The sequence below is a fragment of the Tursiops truncatus genome, chromosome 13, assembly GCF_011762595.2.
Source record: "Tursiops truncatus isolate mTurTru1 chromosome 13, mTurTru1.mat.Y, whole genome shotgun sequence".
In the NCBI taxonomy this organism is placed as follows: domain Eukaryota; kingdom Metazoa; phylum Chordata; class Mammalia; order Artiodactyla; family Delphinidae; genus Tursiops; species Tursiops truncatus.
The window spans coordinates 17,481,048-17,506,464 of NC_047046.1; the positions used below are offsets into that span (position 1 = coordinate 17,481,048).

The 25,417-nt window shown below is 44.4% G+C and overlaps 1 protein-coding gene across 1 annotated transcript in view; it reads right to left on the reverse strand.

Moving 5' to 3' along the window:
- MYO1H (myosin IH) overlaps positions 1-25,417 on the reverse strand; it is a 46,033-nt gene that overhangs the window by 10,997 nt on the left and 9,619 nt on the right. The window contains exons 6-19 of the mRNA XM_019950398.3: positions 22,944-23,042; positions 21,713-21,826; positions 21,319-21,390; positions 20,540-20,659; positions 19,403-19,470; positions 18,962-19,067; positions 18,588-18,668; positions 16,575-16,666; positions 14,775-14,869; positions 11,682-11,728; positions 8,194-8,274; positions 6,942-7,047; positions 6,097-6,214; positions 917-1,030 (exon numbers count right to left, since the gene is read on the reverse strand). Of these exons, the coding sequence (XP_019805957.2) occupies positions 917-1,030; positions 6,097-6,214; positions 6,942-7,047; positions 8,194-8,274; positions 11,682-11,728; positions 14,775-14,869; positions 16,575-16,666; positions 18,588-18,668; positions 18,962-19,067; positions 19,403-19,470; positions 20,540-20,659; positions 21,319-21,390; positions 21,713-21,826; positions 22,944-23,042 (1,313 nt within the window). The remainder of the gene's footprint in view (positions 1-916; positions 1,031-6,096; positions 6,215-6,941; positions 7,048-8,193; positions 8,275-11,681; positions 11,729-14,774; positions 14,870-16,574; positions 16,667-18,587; positions 18,669-18,961; positions 19,068-19,402; positions 19,471-20,539; positions 20,660-21,318; positions 21,391-21,712; positions 21,827-22,943; positions 23,043-25,417) is intronic.

Below are 25,417 nucleotides of genomic sequence, written 5' to 3' on the forward strand. Positions count from 1 at the left end.
CATGTTGTTTATATTTATAGTAGTTTGTATCTGCTAATCCCAAATTCCCAATTTATCCCTCCCCACCCCCTTTCTCCGGGTGTCTTTTATTATTTATAACAAACCCCTTTCAACTGCACCACACCTGAGTTTATGCTAACAGCTGATGTTTGGAAAGCCCCTAGATAACCTAAGGATGGGAACTGGTTGCCAGGGAAACCAACCTTGAGATTAGAGGGTTGGAACTTTCAGCCCCACTCCTGGGCGTGAGGTTGAATGAATGACCACTGGCCAATGAATTTATCAATCATGCCTATGCCTCTATAAAACCCCCAAAAGGCATGATTTGGAGATCTTCTGGGTGCACGTGGAGAGAGCATGGGACGTCCGCACCCCCTCCCACACACCTTGCCCTGTCTATCTCTTCTATTTGGCTGTTCCCAAGTTATATCCTTTTGTAATAAACTGGTAATCCAGGAAGTAAAGTATTTTCCTGATTCTTTGAGCTACTCTAGAAAAATTAATCAAACCCAAGGAGGGGGTCATGGGGACCTCCAATTTATAGCTGATTGGTCAGAAACACAGGTGACAAACGGGACTTGTGATTGGTCTCTGAAGGGAGGATGGACAGTCTTGGGAGACTGAGCCCTTAACCCGCGGGATCTGACACCATCTCCAGGTAGACTGTCAGAAGTGAGTTTAATTGTAGGACACCCAGCTGGTGTTAGAAGTGTGATGGAGTGTTTTGAGTGTGAGGGAAGCGTTGAGAGTAGAGACACACAGGAGAGTTTTTTCTTTACAGAGATGCATTTAAATTGAGTGAATCCAAGTATCTGCTTATAAATCTACGTAAACTCCTGAAGAATGGATCTCCAGGCTCAAGATGGATACAGATCGATTAGGAAAACATTTTGACCGCGATTTCCGGGACACTCACCTCCCTAACTTGTACTCCTCGGGTTTGTAGCCAATGTACTTGATCAGCCGCTCTACGCCCTCTGCCGGAGGCCCGTGCCAGTGCGGCCAGGTGTCTGGGCACAAGGACTTGTACCTAGGGAGGGGAGAGGCATGTTTAGGAAGCCGCAGACCTTACACTAACTAGCTCCCCTAGAGGTCAGCTTCACTCCGCTGGGCACGCCAGCCACTCAGAGTAATAGAGTAGACTCATCACACCCACTTCCTAGAATTCAACGATATATACTCAGCAATAAAGAAGAGGAACTGTTTCAACAGGGTGGGAGGTTTGGCCTGTCTTCATAGAACCATGACCTCATCAGACACTCGACCCAAGAAACTCAATTCTGCTCCTAGGTGTATACTCAAGAGACATGAAAACATGTCCGCACAGAAGCTTATAGGTGAATATTCGGAGCATCATTATTTATAATTGACGAAAGGTGGAAACAACCCAAATGTCCATCAGCAGACAAAGGAATGTATAAACAAGTATGGTCCAGCACGGGAAGAAAAGGTATCATGCTTGATAAGGGACGAGGGATTTTTCAAGGGTAATTTTGGACCCAAGGTTGACTTAAGAACCTGATTTCAGTATAAAATGCAACTCCCTTCTAATATGTGGTCACGATAAAGATAACCATGATGTCTGTAATATGATGAAAAAAGTGAATGCAGGATTCAGAAGTGCCTGTGGACTGAGGCTAGAAGTGATACAACTGGAGCCACTGGACTAGAACCGCACTGCTTGGGCTGGAGCCCAGCTCAGGAGCTGGACAAGTCGCTTCACCTCCTCACTTTGCAGCACAAACAATGAATGACAGGACCTTCCTTGTGGGATCGTCACAAGGTTGAAATGAGATACCCCGTGGAAAGTATTTGGCACAGTCTGAGACTTCAAAACATGTTAGCTACGGTATTCCTGTTACGCTTCCTTCCCTTAATATCATTATATGGTTTGTGTTACTTTAAAATCAAATGTCAAACCGTTAAGAACATGTTTATTTTCCTGGAATTATACTTTGTGAGAAAATCCATTAAGGACATTGCAATGAACTGAATGTTTGTGCCCTCCCACCCCCAAGTTCATATGTTGAAGAATCCTAACCCCCGATATGATGGTATTAGGAGATGGGGCCTTTGGGAGGTGATTAGGTCAGGAGGGTGGATCCCCCATCCTTGGGATTTGTTCCCTTATAAAAGATACCCCAGAGAGCTCCCTTGCCCTCTTTCCACCACGTAAGGATGTGATGAGAGGAGAGCAGGGTGCAATCCGGAAGAGGGCTCTCACCAGAACCTGACCGTGCTTGGCCCCCTGATCTTGGATTTCCAGCCTCCAGAACTGTGAGAAATAAACTTCCGTTGTTTATAAGGCACCCAGTTTATGGTACTTTGTCATAGCAGCCTGAACTAAGACAGGCATTGAGTGTCACATGTTCTTCCCTGATTACTTCCCTCTGTTACTGCCACACACAAAGGTACAGACACATGCCAACCCCAGGGAACGCAGAGCAACGCCAGGCCCTGCTCCCTCCTGTCTGGTCAGGCCCATCACTAGCACACACCATCCAAGCTGTCTAAACATGGGCTAGACAGACACAGAGGAGATGGGGAGATGCTTGAAATGCCTGCAGGGTAGAGGGACTCATAACTTCTGTCCTTTTTAACTCTGAGATGCAGTCGCTCCCTGATCAAGGGAAGCAGTGCCAGGGAGGGTGCGCACATTCGGACACATCTCCAGCCCACTCCCACGGGCCTCTCCTGCCTTCCCCTGGGCCACTGTCCTGCAACAATGCCAGCCTCCTAGCTGGTCCTCAAGCTGCCCAGTTCCCACCTCCAGGCTCTCCTGCCCAGACAGCTGCCTCCAAATATCCTCATGGCTCACTTCCTTACCTGGAGAGGCCCTCCTGGACCACGTTTTCCCCAACCCAGATTCATTTTCCTTCCATGAATGTACGCCCCACCTGACCTCCTATATCTCCTTGTTATCGCCAGTAGAAAGGGCACTCCATATGGGCAGGGGTGGGGTCTGTCTTGTTCACTGCTTTACCCAGCACCTTGGAAAGTGCTGGTACAAAGCAGGGGCTCACTAGTATTTCTAGAAAGAATAAACAAGCCCGACAGCAGCAAAGTAGGAAAAAACGCAGGAAGACTGGAACGGCAGATGCCTGTGTGTTTTGGGGCCGGGGTGGCCAGTGGCTGCTGCCTCCGTCTTCACTAGACTTCAGATTCAGAAAAACGGATGAGATAAGGGTGAATGACAAGTCGCTGATGAACAAAACTGGTATGTCAAGGAGGTTCCCCCCACCTAACCCTAACCCACCACACACACACACACACACACACAAAAAGACTGGCAGATCCTCAAACAAACACTGAGTTATCATCTGACCCAGTAATCTACTCCTAGGTATGTGCCCAAAGAAATGAAAGCATATGATCACACTAAAACTTGTACTTGAGTGTTCCCAGCAGCATTATTCAGAATAGCCAAATAATGGAAACAACCCAAATGCCCATCAACAGAGGAATGGATAAATAAAATGTTGTCTGTCCACACAATTGAGTATCATTCATCCACAAAAAGGAATGAAGTGCTGACATGTGCTATAACATAGATGAACATTAAAAGCATCATGCTGGGCTTCCCTGGTGGTGCAGTGGTTGAGAGTCCGCCTGCCGATGCAGGGGACGCGGGTTCGTGCCCCGGTCCGGGAAGATCCCACGTGCCGCGGAGCGGCTGAGCCCGTGAGCCATGGCCGCTGAGCCTGCGCGTCCAGAGCCTGTGCTCCGCAACGGGAGAGGCCATGACAGTGAGAGGCCCGCGTACCGCACACACACACAAAAAGCATCATGCTAAGGGAAAGAAGCCAGACACTAAAGTCCATATATGATACGACCACACTTGTATGAAGTGTTCAGAATAGGGAAATCTATAAAGACAGAAAGTAGAGAGTGGTGGTAGCTTAGGGCTGGGGCAGGGTGGTAAGGAGTTAGGGCATTTATAGCTAAAGGGTATGAGGTTTCTTTTGGAGGGCATGAAAGTGTTCTCAAATGGACTGTGCTTGCATAGATCTGTGAATACCAGAAACCACTGATGCTTTAAGTGGGTGAATTGTACAGTCGATGAATTATATCTCAATGAAGCCGTTTAGGAAAAGAAAACCACGGCTATCCACTGGCAATGTGGTCCCCAAATGGTGACAGATGAAAGAACAAAGGAGAGAGGACAAAAAGGAGAGTGGGGTGACAGCCAGCCTCTGACACTAGGCTGCTCGAGGGTCCCACGTTTCCTTCCTACCTGCCTTCCAGACGGGGCTCCAGGGGGACACCTGTGATGGTGTTTTATCTGTGAGGGTTGGGACGGAGATGCTTACCCAAATATACCTATAGCGTAGAGCAAAGCCGGGCAGAGATTTCCAAGGCTGGGGTCCCGGGCCCCACTGAGCCTTCCAAGGTAGTATTTGGGGTGGAGTTGTCTGTAACTCTTTTCACTGTTTCTAAAACCCAGAGACACTTACACTGTTTCTCAAGATAGAACCGCACAGGTCAATACAATCCTCAGTGTATTTAGCTGAAATTGTATCAACTCAAAAGGTTCGTGCTGATGACACTCATCAGAGGTTTAGATCGGCAGGTAAATCATTAAAAAACAACAGTGAGAAAAGAGATGGTTACTTAATAAATGCATATAAACAGATATTAATTATCAAGACACGAGGCTCAAGGGAGAAAAGTAAGCAAGATCCGTGGGTAGAGAAAAATCTGAGATTAAATGAGGGGCTGAAAATAAGAGCACCAAAAGAAGTTTCAGAGCACAGGATCTAGACGTAAATTGCAAAATGCGAGGAATTGGATTGAAAATGTAACCTCACGCGTGTGCTTTTTATAATTATGAAGTTGTACTTCAAAAGAAGCCTAATATTCACAAATGAACCTATCTACAAAACAGAAATAGGGCTTCCCTAGTGGCGCAGTGGTTGGGAGTCCGCCTGCCGATGCGGGGGACGCGGGTTCGTGCCCCGGTCCAGGAGGATCCCACATGCGGCGGAGCGGCTGGGCCCGTGAGCCATGGCCACTGGGCCTGCGCATCCAGAGCCTGTGCTCCGCGGCGGGAGAGGCCCCAACAGTGAGGGGCCCGCGTACCGCGAAAAAAAACCAAACAGAAATAGACTCACAGACATCGAGATCAGACTTGTGGTTGCCAAGGGCGAGAAGAGGAGGGAAAGGGATGGACTGGGAGTTTAGGGTTAACAGATGCAAACTATGACACTTAGAATGGATAAACAACAAGGTTCTACCGTAGAGCACAGGGAACTAGATCCAATCTCCTGGGATAAACCACAGTGAAAAAGAATATTAAAAAAAGAATGTATATATGTGTATAGCCGAGTCACTTTTCTATACAGCAGAGACTGGCACAACATTGTCAATCAACTATACTTCAACTTAAAAAAATTTTAAAAATAAGAAGTCTAATATTAAGTTAAAATATGAAATTACTGATATTCAACCATGCTGACCCACAAAAAGAACCATTTTATTATGCTTCTCTTGCGAGTGTGAATGTGTTCTTTTCTTGGTAGCACGAACGACATGCAGCCCAACTGCACGCACAAGCGATTTGGGCCATAGTAATAGTGGTGGCGGATGTATGATTAAATCCTTACAAACCCCTCGAGAGCAATTTAATCCCCGTGTTACACATGAGGAATCAGGTCTCAGTTGGAAGAGAAAGAATGGGGATTCCCACCCAAGAATCTGTGGCTCCAACGCCCATGTTATCACTACTACACCTGTGTCTCTGGACAGCCCACACGGCCAAGGGGATTGCTCCCAGACTGACGGCGCTAAAACCAGCACCCATGGTCGCCATGGGAAGGGTCTTCCCCAGCCAAGTACAGACCCCAAGGGTGCATGTCCCACGTCTGCCCCCTGGGGGCAAGTCTGTGCATCGCGTCTCGTACTTCCTAGATTCCAAGAACTTAGGGGCTTAGCGAAATGAAGAGAAGGTGGCAAACTAAGCTTCCTATTCTCTGAAATGTCAGTGTTCATCACTGTCACCGCTACAGCAGTTAAGAAGCAAATGGAGTTCCCTCGGAGATGGCCTTTTATTCATCGCCACACACTTCACTGGCTTCAGATCAACAAGACAAACTTTACCTTTGCAAGAAATGCTCGTATTTCCGTCGGTACGCAAAGCCAGCCCGTCTCACCCGCAGGTGCTCCATCAGCCCCAGGTACTTGATCTGATGCCTTATGAGGAAGACATCGAACTTGCCTTTGGAAACACAGAAGGAAGAGTGATGGTGAAGGACCCTGTGGCTCTGTTTCAATCAAGGCAGACCAGAGGCTGCAAGCTGACGATATGTGGGCTGGGTCTGGCCACGAGGCATGTTTTGTTAGGTCCTAATTGTGTTTCTCTTAATGGGGGAATTTTACAGGAAAGTCTGAATTTCTGGTTTCTCTTGAAAATCCATGAGATCTGGCCATTCTGGGCCTAGAGCCCCACATGGCAACAAATGGCCCTAAGGAAGGAGGACTGCCCCTTTAGACAGGGTGTGCCCTCTCCAGCTGGCCACAGTCCCCTCCGTCCCCTATTGCATTACAGCTGGTCTGCTTCACTCATTCGCTCTTCCTGCCTGGATTCTATAAGCCTTTGACTGTACAGCTTTGTTATGAGACCACGGCACAAGCTTAGAAAATACCCAAGTCATAGACCATTTTGGAAGATTCTTCACTGGCTGGAGAGAAGCAGTGTTGCTTCCCCTCACGTCTGAGGTCTGCTTGGCTCAGCTGTGTTAGTCCTGCAACTGGCCACGCTCTGAGCAAAGCTCACACAGGACCGTGAAAGGAACCCTCCTCCTTATTCATTTGCCTTCTATTATTTAATACAGAGAACAAGCAGCAGGCCCGTGGTGGTTTTTAGGACTTGCCCCACTGTCGTCTCGGTTTTCCGCCCAGCCTCATTTCCCTGAGCTCAGCGTTCTGAACAATTCACAACTCACTGGGTTCTTTACTCTCGTTGGGCTTGATGCAACGGATGTACGAAGGTTCCTTAGAGATGAGAATTTCCAGAAGGCTGCTCAGACTGTTTTTAAACTGAGTCCCCACCTGCAGGGAGAGAGAGAATGAGCTAAACAGACACTGTTGCTCCCCATGTATACAGAGAAGACTGGTTAAATCACAAGACTGGCCCTTTAGACCCAAACACTCGACAGACTGTTTTGCTTGTTACCTGTCACAAACGGTTTTGTCCATTAAGAGAAGGCTTTGAATGTCCTGGCCTGAGAAGCCCAAGCTCAGTCTGGTCAAGTGGAGGCTGGACAAGCATCTTTCCAGGATGCTTCCCTCACTTGGCGAATACAAAGTGAGCACCTCGTAGGAGCCAGCATTGCCGCTGAGCCAGTCACCCTCCACCACCTTCCTGTTTCCTTGTTACCAAGCTTCCTCTATGACACTCGCACTACTGTAATTTCTTTCTTTATTTGATGATACAGTAAGTCCCCTACATATGAACAAATTCCGTTCTGAGAGCACATTAAGTCCAATTTGTTCATAAGTCCAACAAAGTTAGCCTAGGTACTGAACTAACACAATCGGCTACATAGTACCATACTGTAATAGGTTTATAATACTTTTCACACAAATAGTGAATTAAAAACAAACAAAAAATAAGAAAACCTTTTTAATCTTACAGTATAGCACCTTGAAAAGTACAGTAGTATAGTACCACAGCTGGCATACAGGGGCTGGCATGGAGTGAACAGGCAAGAAGAGTTACTGACTGGAGGAGGGAGAGGAGGTGGGAGACGGTAGAGCTGAAGGACCGTCAGCAATGGGAGATGGAGGGCGAGCTGCCATTTCACTCACGCCTGACGTTGCTGGCACGCACGTCTGCATCTTTGCAAGTTCGCAACTTGAAGGTTTGTGTGTAGGGGACTTACTGTATCTTCCTATACCATCTCCCACTAGACTGTAAACCCCACGAGGGCAGGAACACTGTCTGTTCCGTTATTGGTAGATACCCCTGTGCCCAGCACAGTGTCTGACACACAGTAGGTGCTCAATGAATGTCTGCAAATGAACACACTGGTTCTAACCCTGGAAAATATATATTTAGTAGAACATTTAGAGAGTGATACTTCCAAACAAAGGAGAGGACAGCTTAAGAAGCATAGGTAACTAAAGCACTTGCACCCTCTGGGTGATTTTTGCTACCTTTCCAATTTTGCACAGGCATTTCCCCCTGCCACTCACTGTTGGTGGCCTTCTCCGGTTTTCTAACTCGGCCACCCGGAAGCATTCCTTCAGGATTCTGTTTTTGGACCTGCACAGCACCTGTAGGTAAAGAGAAATGAGTACCACATTTGCTGCTTCAGAAATCATTAAGGGTCTTCAGGAAAGTTCACAGAAGTGTGCACAGTGGACCAGAGCCATCTGCCTTGGGAGCACTTGAAGAAGAAGAGGGGAATAAACACAATCATAGGGGCTTCCCTGGTGGCTCAGTGGTTGAGAGCCCGCCTGCCGATGCAGGGGACACGGGTTTGTGCCCCAGTCCAGGAGGATCCCACATGCCGCGGAGCGGCTGGGCCCGTGAGCCATGGCCGCTGAGCCTGCGCGTCCGGAACCTGTGCTTCGCAACGGGAGAGGCCACAACAGTGAGAGGCCCGCGTACCACACACACACACACAAAAAAACACAATCATAGGGACTTCCCTGGTGGTACAGTGATTAAGAAGCCACCTGCCAATGCAGGGGACACGGGTTCCAGCCCTGGTCCAGGAAGATCCCACATGCCGCGGAGCAACTAAGCCCGTGCGCCACAACTACTGAGCCTGCGCTCTAGAGCCCGTGCGCCACAACTACTAAGCCCGCGTGCCACGACTACTGAAGCCTGCGCGCTTAGAGCCCGTGCTCCGCAACAAGGGAAGCCACCGCAATGAGAAGCCCGTGCACCACACGAAGACGCAACGCAACCAAAAAAAATTAATTAATTTTTTAAAAAACCACAATCGTATGTAGAAGAAAATGTTCAAATACCGACCGTCCCCGACTTACGATGGTTTGACTTTACAGTGGGGTGAAAGTGATGAACATTCAATAGAAACCATACTTTGAATTTTGTTTTTCTAACTTTTCCTGGGCTTACAACACTCTCATGATGCTGGGCAGCCCAGCAAGCCACGGCTCCCAGTCAGCCATGCGATCACGTGGGTGAACCACCAATATACTCAAAACCATTCTGTTTTTCACTTTCAGTACAGTATTCAATCAATAACATGAGAGATTCAATCATTTATTATAGAACAGGCTTTGTATTAGGTGATGTGGCCCAACTGTAGGCTAATGTAACCATTCTGAGCACCTTTAAGATGGGCTAGGCTAAGCTCCGATGTTCAGTAGTTAGGTGTAGTCAATGCATTTTCAAATTATGATATTTTCAGTATATGATGGGTTTATCAGGATGTAACCCATGTAAGTTGAGGAAGATCTGTACTATATCCAGTGCTCTGTCTACTTGGTGAGGCCATCTGATTATTTTTCCCTGGACATGATAAAGCAATAATTATTTCCAGTCCAGCTAGTCTGCTACAGAACACACCAGCTCTTTAAGAATGATCTCCAAGATACGGTGTTAAGTAAAAAAATAGCAAGATGCAGGACCACATGCGTAGTGTGTATGAAGAGAAAAGAAAAAGGGGGACACACACACACACACACACACATGTCGTGGTCTGTACCATCCCTGGGAGGATACACAATAAACTGGTTAGAACAGCTGGCTCTCAGGAGAGGGACTTGTTGACATGGGTCCAAGGACATCAGCTTTGGTATGTCTGATTTTTCCTTCTGTGCATATCTTTTCAAAAATTTTAATTGGACACACACACAAATTTTTTTTCCTTATAGCCATACGATGGAGGATGATTCAGCCTTAAAAAGGAAGGAAATTCTGACACATGCAACAACACGGATGAAGCTTGACAACATGATGCTAAGTGAAACAAGCCAGATACAAAAGACATATACTGTGTAATTTTACTTATATAAGTACCTAGAGTAGCCAAATTCATATACAAGGTAGAATAGTGGTTGCCAAGGGCTGGAGGGGAGGGGGAATAAGGGAGTTAGTGGTTAATGGGTACAGAGTTCCAGATTTGCAAGATGAAAAGAGTTCTGGAGGTGGATTGCACAACAGTGGGAATGTACTTAACACAACTGAACTGTGCACTTAAAAATGACTGACATAGTAAGTTTCATATTATGCAAGTGTATCTTGCCACAGTTAAAACTTAGAAAAGAATTTTTTTAAACTCACCCCGATTTTAAACTCACAGTGGCATGAGAGAGTAATTTGCAGATAGGAAATTTTAAAAATTAGAAAGCACCCATCTCAGAAAGTACAAGGAACTTCAGCCCTGGTGGGAAAAGTGGGAGATTTAGAGATTCTTCCTGTGGGAAGCACCCTCCATGGATGGGTTTGTGAAGGGGATGGGCAATGCCCACAGAGGGGAAAGCCACAAGGGGAACACTGTCTCCCATTTGTCCAACAGGACCTTCCACTCCAAGAGGAAGGCATCAACAGACCCACTTCACCGATGGGGAAATCTGCCATGAGACACCCCTCACCAGCTGGGACAGGGTCAGGCTGAGACTCAGACCCAGAGAGCACCGCCTGGAGCAAACATCCAAAGTTAGGAATCGTTTATCCATCCTGAATCCCAGAGGTTGGGACAAGTGGTCCTAAAGTGGTAGAGAAAAATAGGGCAGGGCAGAAAACACGCCTGAGATGAACCGTTTGCATGTTCTCTCTGAAAATGTCTCTCTAGGTTTATTTAAGCTTTTCATAAACCAAGCTCATTGAATACGATCCAATTTTTAAAAAAACAGTTAACTATTTTAATACAAAATAAAGGCTTAAAAAAACCCGAAGGTTTCTCTGATCAGTGAGGCATATGGAAAGAGATGGAATTTCATTGGTAGCCCCAGGGGCATAACCTGGTTCCAGCCCCACCTTGAGATATGATCTTGAACAAGTCATGATCTCTCTGGGTCTCAGTTTCTTCATCCTTGGATTGTCTCACCCCAGTGTACTCCCACTGCTCCAAGACAAGGTCTCTACTCCTCCCTGGAGACCTCATCCTGCTGAGCTCTCAATGCCCCCCTCACTGAACACATGCTGAGCTCACCTGGGCCTCAGGGCCTTTGCACATGCTGGTCCCTCTACCTGGAGTAGCCCCTGATCTTTCCAAGGCCAAGATCCTTCTCGTTCAGGTTTCAGCTCAAAGTCACCTCAACGAGGGTGTTTTCTCTGACCACTTAAACTAAATTTAAAATGTCCCTCTCAATCATAGTTCCGTATTTTCTTCATAGCACTTCTCACTGATGGATAACTTAATTGTGTATGTATTTATTCTCAGCCACTCCTCCCTCCCTCCCCACCCTGCCCCCAACCCCCGATGATAAGCCTCCTTGAGAACGAGGACTGTCCTGTTCACCACTGAGACCCCAGAGCTAGCACCATGCCCGGCACACAGGAAGGACACCACACACATATGAATGGGTTTGTTGAGTCAAGTGTTCATACAGATGATCTTAAATGTCTGTTCCGGCCATGACATGCTGGAGTCCTAATATAATGTATGGAGGAGAAAAATCCAGAAAGCCAAATCTACCCCAAAGTCAGTATCACAGGTGATATCTCATAACCATCAGAAACACACATACTTAAGTTTCAGACTTACTTCTTTCAGATGTCTGTAGAGGAGATCATTGTTTTTTTCCAAGAATCCTGTAAAACATTGAACAAGAAATCCCTGAATCAATGTTTTTGACTAAAAATACAATTCCGTCCCAACTGATTGTAAAGGGAAATTCTAAAAATAATCTTTTAGGATGAGAGTTTCTCAGCCTTGGCAATACTGACATTTGGGGCTGGATCATCCTTTGTTTTGGGGGCTGTCCTGTGTATTGTGGACGTTTAGCAGCAGCCCTGGCCCCTACCCACTAGATGCCAGATCTCTAGACACTGCTAGATGTCCCTGGGGGATAACTCCATCCTTGGTCAAGAACCAAGTCCTCAGAACTGACCTATAGCTCACATGCTACACGCTAAACCCCGATGAGCTATCACATGAATGTAGAGTCTTTACACTGAGTATTGTACACGTGCCCTAGTAAAGAACTACACATACAATGAATGACATTGAAACAATGGAAGGAAGCTGATTGCCAAGGGCAGCCAGGTGAGACTATGTAGATGGATGAGACAATCACCCCCATCACTGACAAAATCAAGCACAAGCACTTGGACTAGTGGTACCCAATGGCATCAAAGGAAGACACATTATTTCCAATTTTAAAACTTGGCTTATCAATGCTCACTCAAAACCTAGCCAGTTAGTAATTAAATTAGTAACTAGATGGCATTATAAAGTCAAAACCAGCTAAAGATGACATGCATCAGGAAAAAAAAAAAGATGCATCAGCAATGTCTAAGATACAACCTTTTTAGATGACAATTTGGACTTATCAAAACTACATTTTTATTGCGGTAAAACATACATAAAATTTACCATTTAAACTATCTTTAAGTGTATAGTTCAGTGGCATTAAGTGAATTCATATTGTTGTTCAACCATCCATCCATCTCCAAAACACTTTTCTTTTTCCCCAACTGAAAATTTGTACTGGTTCAACACTAATTCCCCATTCCTCCTCCCTGAAGCCCCTGATAACCCCTACTCTACTTTCTGTCTTTAGGAATTTGACTACATACCCCACGTAAGTGGAATGGATTTGTCCTTTCGTGTTTGGCTTCTTTCACTTAGCATAATGTTTTCAAGGTTCATCCATGTTGTAGCAGGTGTCAGAATTTCTTACCTTTTGTTTTTTGTGGTTTTTTTTTTGCGGTATACGGACCTCTCACTGCTGTGGCCTCTCCCATTGCGGAGCACAGGCTCCGGACACGCAGGCCCAGCGGCCATGGCTCACGGGCCCAGCCGCTCCGCGGCATGTGGGATCTTCCCGGACCGGGGCACAAACCCGCGTCCCCCGCATCGGCAGGCGGACTCCCAACCACTGCGCCACCAGGGAAGCCCTCTTACCTTTTTAAGCCTGAATAATGTTCCATTGAAAGGACAGAATACATTTTGTTTATCCGTTCATCCATCGATGGACACTTGAGTTTCTTCCACCTTTAGGCTATTGTGAATAATGCTCCTATGTACACAGGTGTACAAATAGGATATATGCCCAGAAGTGGTCAAAAGGAACTTTTGATAGACTCTTTAACTTAGCAATGCCACTTCTGGGAATTTATCCTAGGTATATAATGTGCGCAAATTGGCTAAGTGGGAATAGACAAAAATGTCAAACACACCAGCGTTTACAAGAGACAAAGCTGGCAACAACCAGAGGCCATCAAACAGATGACAGGACACAGCCCCACAGGGAGTACCTGTAGCTTTTCAGAAGAAATGCAGAGGAATCTGTTTGTTGCTATGGAGAGCAAATGCAGGTCGGGAGGCAAGAGGCCTGAGTGTGTGACCTTGGTCAAGTTATTTAACTTCTCTGAGTTCAGGGCCTCATAGATTAAAAGGGGGCTAATAAGGCTACCCACCTCACAGGGTGGTTCTGTAAGGTCTAAACGAGCAACAGAGGTAAAGCATTTGGGACAGTGCCTGGCCCATAGTGGGAGCTCAATGAATATTAGTTGGGAGCCCAAATGATTGCCAATATCCATTAAATGAAAAATGCAAAAGAGATAACACAAAATAACAATCTGTGTTATTTAGATGTGTGTGTGTGTGCACACGTGCACGTCCCCACGTGTGTAAGTATATGCATAAGACATTTGTATTTTCCAGTTGGTTCTTGTATTTACCTCAGGGAGAGACTAAGAATAAAAGGGGTTTTTAGTTTTCCTTTTGTGCTTTTCTGTACTGTCAGAAATTTCTAGCCTTGCATGTGTATTACTTTATTCTTAAACAAAAATCAATAAGTTATATACATAGAGAGATTTGTCCTATTTTAAAAGTTTTTTCTTTTTTATACCACTCTGTACTTAAGGGAAAAAACCTAATACACAGTATTTTACTTTTTAAAGATTTTTTAGCAAAATAAACTTACTTAGAAGTAAAAATTATCTAGAACCTAAAGCAGAAGTGACAAAAGAAAGCGTTTGAAAAATCCTTTGAAAAAAATGTTCACAGCAGCATTATTTATAATAGCGAAAAAGAGGAAACAACCCAAATGCCCATCAACTGATGAAGCGATAAACAAAATGTGGTGTAACCATGCAACGGAATATTATTTGGCAATTAAACAGGAATGACAACGTGGATGAACCCTGAAAACATGATACATTATATAAGTGAAAGAAGCCAGACACAGAAGTCCACATGTTGTGTGATTCCATTTCTATGAAATGTCCAGAATAGGCAAATCTACAGAGGCAGAAAGTAGACTGGTTTGTTGCCTAGGGCTGGGGAGAGGGGCTGGGGGAAAATGGGGAGTGACTGCTAATGAGTAAAGGGGCTCTTCTTGGGGTGATGGGGAAATGTTCTAAAACAGAATGTGGTGATAATTGCACAATTGCAGAGTGAATATACTAAAAACTGTTGAACTGTACACTTTAAACGGGTGAAATAGATGCTATGTGAATTATCACAATAAAGTGGTTATATATAAAAGTAAAAACTTTTAAAATACTTTTAAAATGGCGTATTTGCACGCGGGGCTAGGGAACATTTGAGACAGATGTGCAGCATTTTTTCAGTGGACTCGGGGGCACCTGCATGGCTGTGACCTGTAACCTGTGCCCCACAGACACTCACCCTTGGTGCAGTATGTGACCTCTCCTGCATAGTGGAAGAGCCGGAACTCCATCCAGCCAATCCTCTTTCTGCACTTTGGACCTGCCAGCTTCCGGCTGCAGCAAGACAGAAATAGACACGAACTGAAACTTTCTACTTCACTGCCACAAAATGCACCAACATATAAAGCAAAAGAGTTATTTAGGATTGTGACAATCAGCTGAAGTCCAGCACTGAAAGCTAACCGCAAAGGGCAGCTCCCAGGAAACCTTGCCTCTGATTTCTTCTGGCTACAGACCAAGGTCTCTCTAAAATTAGATCCTTCCTTCTCATAAGCACCGAGGAATGGAAAAAAATACATGAGTCACAGAAACACATTTATTTGTACAATGAAATAACTTCCATTTTTCTAGGTGATGCCTAAAAGTCAGTTTTACTACTTTACATTTTGATGATGCTCAGAGACTAAACTACTGATGAAACATTGTTTTTCAGATCCTGGTGATTCATAATTTTTTATAAATTTTTTGAAATGTATATACATATATATTATGTACACACGTATCCCAAGTGCACAGCTCAATGAATTTTTGCAAACTGAATTCTTCTGTGTGACTCGCATCAGATCAAGAGACAGAACATTACTAGTCGCTGAGAACTCCCAACCTTGAGCCCTCTCCAGGTACAACCTGACAGTTAACAGAAGAGGTTGTTTTTACCTGGTTTGATATTTCATAGAAATGGAACCATATAGTATGTACTCTTTTGTGTCTGATTTCTTTTGATCACATGCTTTTGTGATTTACCTACATTATTGCATGTATTATAGATTGTTCATTCTCATGGCCATATATGATCCCACCTGTGAAGATCTTACAACTTATTTTCCCATTCTTGATTCATATACTTATCCAGTTCCACTTATTTATCCTTTCAATAGTCTATAAGGGGTTTGATGAAGCCACTGCAATTTGCTGAATCTTTGCTATGGCCAGAAATTACACTAGATGATTTATGTAGTCATTTACAACGCTATATGGTAGGTATATTAATTATCCCATCTTGTAGAAGGGGAAACTCAAACTCAGGAGTATTGCTTGCCCAAAGTCACGTGTCTAATAAGTGGCTGAACTGGGATTCATAACCAGCTCCCTACGACTCCAGAGCACATGCCCTTAAATTCTCTCCTCCTTGTCTCAAAGACTATGTTAAATTTCTAGTTGATTTTCTGGGGTGCTGTAAATGCTCTATGTCTTCATCTGTGGGATGGTGATGTGGGTACACACAAATATCATAATTCATCTGGTTGTACAATTCAGATCTACATACACCACTGCATGAATTTTATACCTGAATCAAGAAGAGACATTTCATGCATGTGGACATGTCCAAAATGAAATGATGATGAATAAAGACACAAAATCTTAAAAAAAAATTCTACTTGGAATTCACATGAGCTTGACCCCTACCAACAAAAGTTGTGCAGTTGGCGTATCATATTTCTAGGAATGAAGAAGTATCTGTACTCTTGGAGAGCACTGTCCATATATCCAAGATAACGGAGATACAGTTGACCCTTGAACAACATGGGGTTTAGGGGCACCGACCTCCACGCAGTCAAAAATTTGTGTATAACTCATAGCTGGCCTTCCGTATCCATGGATTCAACCAACAGGGGATGGGATCACGTAATACTGTAAGTATTTACTATTGAAAAAAAACCCATGTATAAGTGGCCCCACGCCGTTAAAACTCATGTTGTTCGAAGGTCAACTCTATGTGACCTTCCCCCACGCAGCAGCCTCGCAAGGAGACACCTACGTTTGGAAGTGTGCGTGCTTGCCCACTTTCTCTTCCAATCTCTCCAGGAAACTCAAGTCTGTAGCAGGACCAGGACGAATACATTCTTCATCCTACAAAACAGAAACAGAAGTCTCTGTTCATGGCGCCACCCTCCATCAATTCCAAGTTTAAATGCTTCCACCAGCTGGGGCAAAATGTAGTGGATTGAAATATATCATCTCACACAAGTTTGGGTGAACATTTCTGGGGGAGGAAGGGTAATCCATCACACGTGCTCCGCTTCTCAAATCTGATCAGGGAAGCTTGGAACCAGAGAGACTGGAAATTTCCATGAAAAGTCAACTCTCCCACCTGTCTGACACCTGTGTCCAAAGTCTTCCCAGGGACACTTTGCAGCTTTCATAACCAGCTGAAACACTCAACTTCATTGTCTCTTAACCACTCGTAACCAGCTGGCCAAGAACATACCCTCTTTGACTAGGAGCAAAGCCCTCAGCGAAAGTGAGCCGTAAAACTAGTTGAGTCTAACCTTTCCTATTTCACAAGCTATGTCTATTTCCCGTTTTGGGTCCTCAACAGTGATAACATTTAATTGACCATCTTAAAAAAAATGAATCAACCCTGTAGCTTTTATTAAAACAACAAAAAAGCTGGGTTCATGTTGGAGAAACAATTCTTACAAAGCAACATTTCTATGCTTTCTGATTCCATCTATGGCAAACCAAATAGAAACAAGTACTTATTACTAAGGTATTTTAAAATACTAGTCTAGCAATCTGCAGGCACGTTGAACGTACGTGTACTAGCTTACGTCAGTCTGTGCTTCCTGGACGTCCACGCAGCTTGTCCCCACCTTCAGGTCTTTGCTCAAATGTCACCTTCTCAGAGAATCCTTCCTAGACCATCTTAGCTAAAATTGAACCTCCCTCCCCAGCACATCTAACCTTTCCTGCTTTTCTCTCCATTGCACAATCCGTGCATTTTGCCCATTCACCTGTTTGTTGTTAGTCTCTCCATGCGAGAATTTAAAGCCTCTGAGTGCAGCTGTTTTGACCTGTTTTGTCCACTGCCGTGTCCCAAAGCACAAGGCAGAATCCTGGCACAAAGTAAGCATTCAATAGGTATTTGTTGAACGGATAGAGTCTGAATGCTTGCCACGCACCAGGTATAGTTCTAAGCCCTCTGCATGTATTATTTCACTTAATTTGTCCTTACAGCTCCTCTCTGAGGTAAGTGCTGTTATCACTGGACCCACTGAAAGATGATGAAATTGGAGCTCAGAGAGGTTAAGACACCTACCTAAGCTTACACAGCTAATAAGCAGTAGGGCTGGGATTTGAATCGAGATGGTGCCCATGTTCCTGGCGGCTACAGTCACCACCCATCAATGTCCCTGCTGTGCTTCAGAATCGTGGGTTCACACACCAGTTAGCTGTCGGGGAGGCAGGAGGAGGAAGGGGACCGGTAATTCTCATTAACAGGGAGGCAAACCGTAGTACAGATGATCCTGAATGGAAGGCAAGGCAGGGAAGTCATTTCTCACTGGCCTTCAGAATTTGTTAGAGACGTTGATGTTTGAAGTGGAACAATCGTGGATTCGAGGACCCTGACGTTCTCAGAAGTCACAATAGTTCAAAACAAGGTCACAGGCCCACCTCACAGAGCCTCAACTCAGAATCCATGGATATTCTCTATAAAGCCTTCCTTTAAGTCTTCTGGCTCCCTGCTCAGTGCTAAGCATGAAAGCAGCCCCTCCCCCAAGTGCCTAAACCAGGTCCCCAGTTCCCTGGCTCACCCTGCCATGTCTATCGAAGAGAGACACGCATGCTTTCATGATAAAAGGTCTTTCCTTGTGATCTCCTGATGGGCTATAATTTAGATCTGTGAATCTGAACAAGAGAGGGAAGCTCGGCCGCATTCTTCAATAATCCAGTGGATTTCACTCTTAACCCTTTGTAAGCCTGGGGAAAAGATCTTCCGGGTATTGTAAATACCATTGAATGGGCCCCAAGTCAATGTTAATTTTCTCACCAGAATGGAAATGATTCCCTTGTGTCTCTCTTCTACCAAGTCACAGATGATCTTGTTGTTGAAATACTGAATTGGCTCCCACTAAAATGACAAAGAGGAAAAAAATTCTCCAAGAAGGATTAAGATGAACATCAAATATAATTCTTTTAAACTGATTTTCCAACTGTTTTTCCCAAATCTGATTTTTATCTCTAACATTTCAAAAAGAATACTTGCTGAATATCAAAATAACTTCCCACACAATAAGCAGAGAAGGAGTGAAAAATAATCCTTAGTACTAATCCGGAAAAATCTCCAATGAAATAATATTTCTCAAGTAAATGTCTTTTGCTAGGTTAAGAAATCAAATGAGGAGAAAACATCGAAACATTTACCTCTATACCTTCCATTTCATATTCTGCCTGTTCCGCTTTTAGGGTTCTCTCAATTAATAGTTGCTGGAGTTTCTCATTGCAGTAATTTATACAGAACTGTTCAAAACTAGAGGTGCAAAAGATTTAAGTAACTAAAGCTACGTGAGTAGACCAAGTTTTAAAAAATTGCTTTTACTTATTTTTAAGGATGCTTTTCCATACAGAAAACCCAAAGCCCTTATTAAACAAATAATTTACTAAATAGATCAGAAGAGTCAAGCTAAAAGACATTTGCATTTTTTATAGTTATTCCGGTTCTAGAAAAGTCTATTAGGTAGGGGCTATGCAAATCTGGAGAATTTCTAGAAATAGGAAAATGAATTCCAATAACATCAGAGATGCCATAAACCAGACTCAGACCTTAAAGAAAAACAAAGAACCAGTGGGTAACAACGAACTCACCCATTCTTGTCAAAGACTTCAAACCCATAGATATCCAGCAATCCAATCACCGTTTTCCCAGTGTAATCCTAGTCAATGTAACACACACCATTAATCGTTAAGGTTGTTTACTCTGTGACCCTCAAAACCTGGTAGCTGTCCCCGAATCTGGGACTTGGCTATAAATCTCATGCCTTCTCTCTCCAGCAATGGCTCACAGAAGAATCTTAGGGTAGAAATAATTTTCCCAGCCTGCCTCTTCCTGCCTGCAGCCTCCCCAGATCCCATCCCAGCTTCCTTATCCATCACCGGAGCAGTGAAACCTTCATCTTCTGATTCACTTCCTTGCTTCAGCCCTCTTCAGCCTCCCAATCCCACATTCAATCCAAAAAAAAAGAAGAAGAAGAAGAAAGAGATAGAGAAAGAGGGAGAGAAAAGAAGAGGAAGAGAAAAAAAAAAAAGAAAGAAAACAAGGAAAGAAGGGAGAGAGGGAGGGAAGGAAAGAAGGAAGCTATAAACAGCACGAAGGAGACGTTTATCCAGGAGAGAAGGCAGATACTTTGGATATCATTTTCAACAGAGGACCAAGTGTTGTCCCGCAAGGATGGCTATTTAAAGAGAGCATGCCTTTTTTTTTTTTATTAAGGGACACAATTTAACATTGTATATGATGTACTGAGTCAATGTATCCAAATCTGTCCTTTGCATGCTTCCTCCGTGAGTCTCACCACATCTATGTACCCCGTTGCCCTCATATCATCATTTCCTTAATTTCCAGCTTTGAGTAAACTCCCTTTTTTATTTAAATAACTCCACTTAAAAAGGAAACATGCCCATGGGGTAAATTCAAAGGAGTCAGCCTGTTTTTTCTTATACACATTAAAATATACTGTTAAAAGGAAAAGCTTCTGTGTATACTTAAAGCCACCTGGCATACTTGCAATGCTGTGTGTCCCACACTTGGGGACACCCAGCCAAGATCATTCAGCATGCATTTTTGTGAGCCTACTGTGTGCTAGACACTGGAAATGTAGACGTGAAAAGACACCATCCCTGCCCACCAGGAGCGTATAGTCAATTCTCACAAATTCTTTAAAGAGGTTGGTTATAAAACATTACCATGTTAGTGAGCACATGACCCAATGTGTGTGGACCAACCTTGTTCACTAAGGAGGAATTGATTTTGTTGACCAGCCAAGTAAATGTTCGTCCGTAAACGGCCTTTGCCATTGCATCTCTAGCGTAGGCAGAGAGTTCTAGCGTCAGTGGGCATATCACCTGAGAAGAACGACAGGTACATCTTTACAGAGGTTAAAATAATTAAAAGGCCTCCTGAGTGTTCAACCTAGGCTTTAAAGATGACTAGGGAAGGATACTTGCTGGGGAAAGATGCGCCTCCCACCTGTGCTGTTTATGCTATTTCTTGAGCGCCAGGCCCTGTGCTGATACATAGACATGACTAAGACAAACAGTTCCAGCCTTTGTGGGCTCACGTTTGGCAGGGGGACATTCAACAAGTCACACAAAGAAGCGTCATGTTGCTCTCAAGCTGAGAGTGACAAGTGCTATAAGGAGATACATATGGTGCTTCAGGGTAGGGGTGGGATGAGCAGGGAAAGGACTCTGAAGAAATGATCCCTGGGAACTGAAGGATAAGCTGGGTTAACTACAAGAAGCATAGGGAAAAGTGTTCCAGCAGAGGGAACAGCATATGCAAAGACTCTGTGGAGGGAAGGCAGGGCGAGTGTGAGGCACAGAGAGCTTGTGATGGTGGGATGTTGGGGGATGGGGAAGTTAAGGCAGGAGATGCTGCCAGAAGCTGGACCACACAGGACCTGGTGGGCAGGATTCAGGAGTCTGGCCTCCCCTAGGGCCACCATCCTGCTGGCAGCAGTGGTGGGAAGGGCAGGTACATTTCCACCTAGAGCCATTTTTACCTCCTCCGTTTTGGCTTCAATCTTTCTATGGGTGAGAGCTTCCAGAAGGTCCCATGGGTTGACCCCTAGGAGCTGAATAAATGGAAATCAAAATGCCATTCAGTAACCCAACTTTACTCACTAATAAAGAGTTTCCAGGTCCAGGTGTACCTGCCCTACTAACTGTGCTTTAATGCAAAACAGATCATATTTGGTCTTTCAACCAACTGGCCTTTACCCGCTCCCTCATCTACCCCCACGCTCTTTAAACCTCCTAACCAGTGTCAGCTGGGAGAACACGATGTGAGCCGTTTGGGACGTGGGCATCCGGCTGCCTCACTCCCCTCCCCGGCCTCTCCATCTCTGAGAGTGTCTGCTCCCCCCGCACCGGGGCTCTCCCAAACTGGACCGTCACCTTGGCAATCCATTTGATCTCGTGGGTGTCCGGTATGCAGGCGCAGCCCTGCTGGTTCGCTTCAAAACAGATGTTCCCCAGGTGTAGGACACTGGCAATAATTCCATAGAGATTCTAGGAATGTGGGAAGTGGTGAGGAGGACAGGGAGAGAAGACGGTGGCTGCCTAATTGATAAATGTCATCAGGGGAGATACCCGAGGGAGAACTCCCCGCCCCTGAATTCCAGCCTGGAGCTCACAGAACGAATGGAGTCTCCTCCTTCCCCAGATATTAAGGGAAGCCGGGAAAGAGCCTCTGCGGAGGGCAGGATGATGCCTCACTCATCTCCAGCACAAGACACTGCTATTTTGATATCACCCTGTGCCTCCCCACCAATCTAATGTTCAAATGTCATGATCCCAGATATATGTGTGTATATATATATATACACACCTATGTGTATATATACATACATATATATATTTTTAAAAATTATATCCTGGTCCTTGAAAGATCAATAGTTTAACAACCCACCCACCCCCACCCAGAAAACAAGGACAAAAAGATGTAAAAACAAACTGTTTATAAATCCTACAATTTGGTCCAGTTTGTTCCAGTATAGAAGCATAAATAAATGATATTCCTAGCACTCTAGGGGATTAAATATTTGAGATTGGGTTTAAGGGGAAGAGGAAACATGACCACCTGCTGGCACTCAGCACTGGGAAAATTCAGGGCTGCTGGATGAAATGCAGAATGCCCAGTTAACATTTGAATTTCAAGTAAGCAATGACTGATTTTGTTTTCTTTTTTTAATTGGAGTAAAATTGCTTTACAATGTTGTGTTAGTTTCTGCTGTACAATGAAATGAATCAGCTATATGTATACATATATCCCCTCCCTCTTGAACCTCCCTCCCCCCACCATCCCCCACCCATCTAGGTCATTACAGAGCACCGAGCTGAGCCCCCTGTGCTATACAGCAGGTTCCCACGAGCTATCTATTTTACACATGGTCGTGTATTTATGAGCAATGACTAATTTTTAGTATGAAGTTTGTCCCATGCAATGTTGGGACATACTTCTACTAAAAAATTAGTCAGTGTTTATCTGAAATGCAAATGTACCTAAGTGTCCTATGTTTTTATCTGCTTAATCTGGCAACCCTACCGTGTAATCACCAAGAAACCAGGATGGTTTCCTCAATCCCAGACCTGACTACTGGCATCTCTGCCCTCGGGGGGCTCATACCTCAAGATCATCTTCAGTAAAATCGATGACAGAAAAGGCATTGGAAACAGTTTTCCAGTCGTTCTTGTCATTAATAGACGATTCTTTGGCACAGTGGCCCTGTTGACACAGAATTGGGTCGCTTAACAGCATTTTTATAAGGACAGTTAGGTTTATAAACACTCCTAATCAAAATGATTTTCTCTACAAGCACAAAAAAGCTAGTTCTATAATGTTCTGAGCTGTGAAAAAAATGGATTTTATTCTGTTTAGCACCTGACGATTTGCCAACTGCTGCTTTTTTCAAATTTATTTGTAATTTTGTTTAAAAATCTGTCTGGGAGGGCTTCCCTGGTGGCGCAGTGGTTGAGAGTCCGCCTGCCGATGCAGGGGACACGGGTTCGTGCTCCGGTCCGGGAAGATCCCACATGCCGCGGAGCGGCTGGGCCCGTGAGCCATGGCCGCTGGGCCTGCGCGTCCGGAGCCTGTGCTCCACAACAGAAGAGGCCACAGCAATGAGAGGCCCCCGTACCGCAAAAAAAAAAAAAAAAAAAAAAAAAAAAATCTGTCTGGGAAAACTTTCAAAGTTACATATTAGTGGTATATCTTTAGTGTGTTTTTAAAAATAGGTTTTCTTGCCATTTTTGCTGAATACATTGGAAACACTTGTCTCAATAGATATCTGCTGAAACATACAGGAAAATGACAGTGTTTAAATTCTGAAAATAATCTTGACACACTTAGCAACCAACATCAGAAACTTCACTGCAGGATTTCCTTCACTCAAGGAAATAAAAGTTCGGCATCTAGAGAAACACAGATTCTACAGGAAGTGTAATAAGACTTTTCCCATTAACTCTAGAGGCTGTGTTTTAAACCAGTAACAGACTACCAGTATCACAATTTAAAGAGAAAACCTTCTAGATGAGGGTTTGTTGTCGTTGTTTTGCTTTTGTAGTGCCGAGTATTCCTAGTTTCCTGATTATCTGAAGATTGGTTACCTTAAAAGAGTTCCTTGTTGCGTGGGGAAAACAAAGGTGTCATACCACGAAAACATTCACCAGTGAACTGGCCAGTGTTAAATCTGCAACCTCCCAAATATCCCTGCCCACACAACTAGCAACATCTGCTCTTGCCTCTCCAGGGGCAGGGCTAGTCTAAGTCAGTCCTCAGAGGACACTTAGGGGTTTGGAAGCAGTGCAAATATACTACAAAGCAGTCACAAAGTTTGCCAAAGTTACCGGAGAATATGAAATCGATCAAAATAATACTGGTGAATTGCTTGAGCCATTTCGAAAGCCACTGTGGCATGAGGGTCTTGCCAAATTAATCGGGCCAGAAAAAATCTGCAAGGATAGAGGCATGATACATTCCCAAAGAGAGTGATTTGATAATCGAATGGTTAGGAGAAGCCCTACATAAATGAAGTCCTCTTAAATGGATGAAATCCATCCTTAATGGATGAAGTCCTCAAAGAGTGTAACAAATTGATCCTCTGATCATGCTATGAAAAGCCAAAGGTGATGCTCCCGTACAGCTCTGTTGGAAAAATGAGGTCCTCAAAAAGAAAAATAATCAAATTTGATTTATTCTTTGCTCTAAGAATTAGTACAGGGCTTCCCTGGTGGCGCAGTGGTTGAGAGTCCGCCTGCCGATGCAGGGGACGCGGGTTCGTGCCCCGGTCCGGGAAGATCCCACATGCCGCGGAGCGGCTGGGCCCGTGAGCCATGGCTGCTGGGCCTGCGCGTCTGGAGCCTGTGCTCTGCAACGGGAGAGGCCACAACAGTGAGAGGCCCGCGTACCGCAAAAAAAAAAAAAAAAAAGAATTAGTACAAAGTTTGTTAAGTATAAAATGAGATTATGAGATTCTTTTATCTTCCTGATTTAGCTGCATTTTTCAAAATAAATTTCCATCAAGTCGTCTTTTCCTCCATGATTTACTATGATACGCTGGTCTTCGTTTTACAATATTCACTTTACAAGACATGGCTCTCTTTCTTAAATGATGTCCCTGCTTTGTACTCTACCAAGTGACCTCCGTTCAAGCCAGGCCCAGAGAGAAGAGAAAAATCCAAAAACCTTGGGGCAAAAAGGTGCTAGTGACATCAAACACTGAGAGGTGCTAGACATCCTGAGCATCCCACACCCTAGTGCTGGTTGCAAAAAAATTAGTGCTGGGAAGTTAAACTCTGGAAGCCACTTTGTACAACACTACATCCTAGGATTGCTCATAGAAATGGTCTGAACTATTTCTGTAAGGGAGGATGTTCATTCATTTCGCAGAAAACAGTTCTCGGGATGGAAGGCAGGAAGGTGCAGAAAAAGTCTTTTCCAAACTAGTTCTGAAAGCAGAATGAAGTACCATAGGTTGTGGACTCAGATAGACAGTGTGTTTCTATCACACTAGACCAGAAGTTCTCACCGCAGCTGTGCATTAGAATACCCAGGGGATTCACTGAATGACATTTAATCACCAAGGAATGTTTAAAACAACC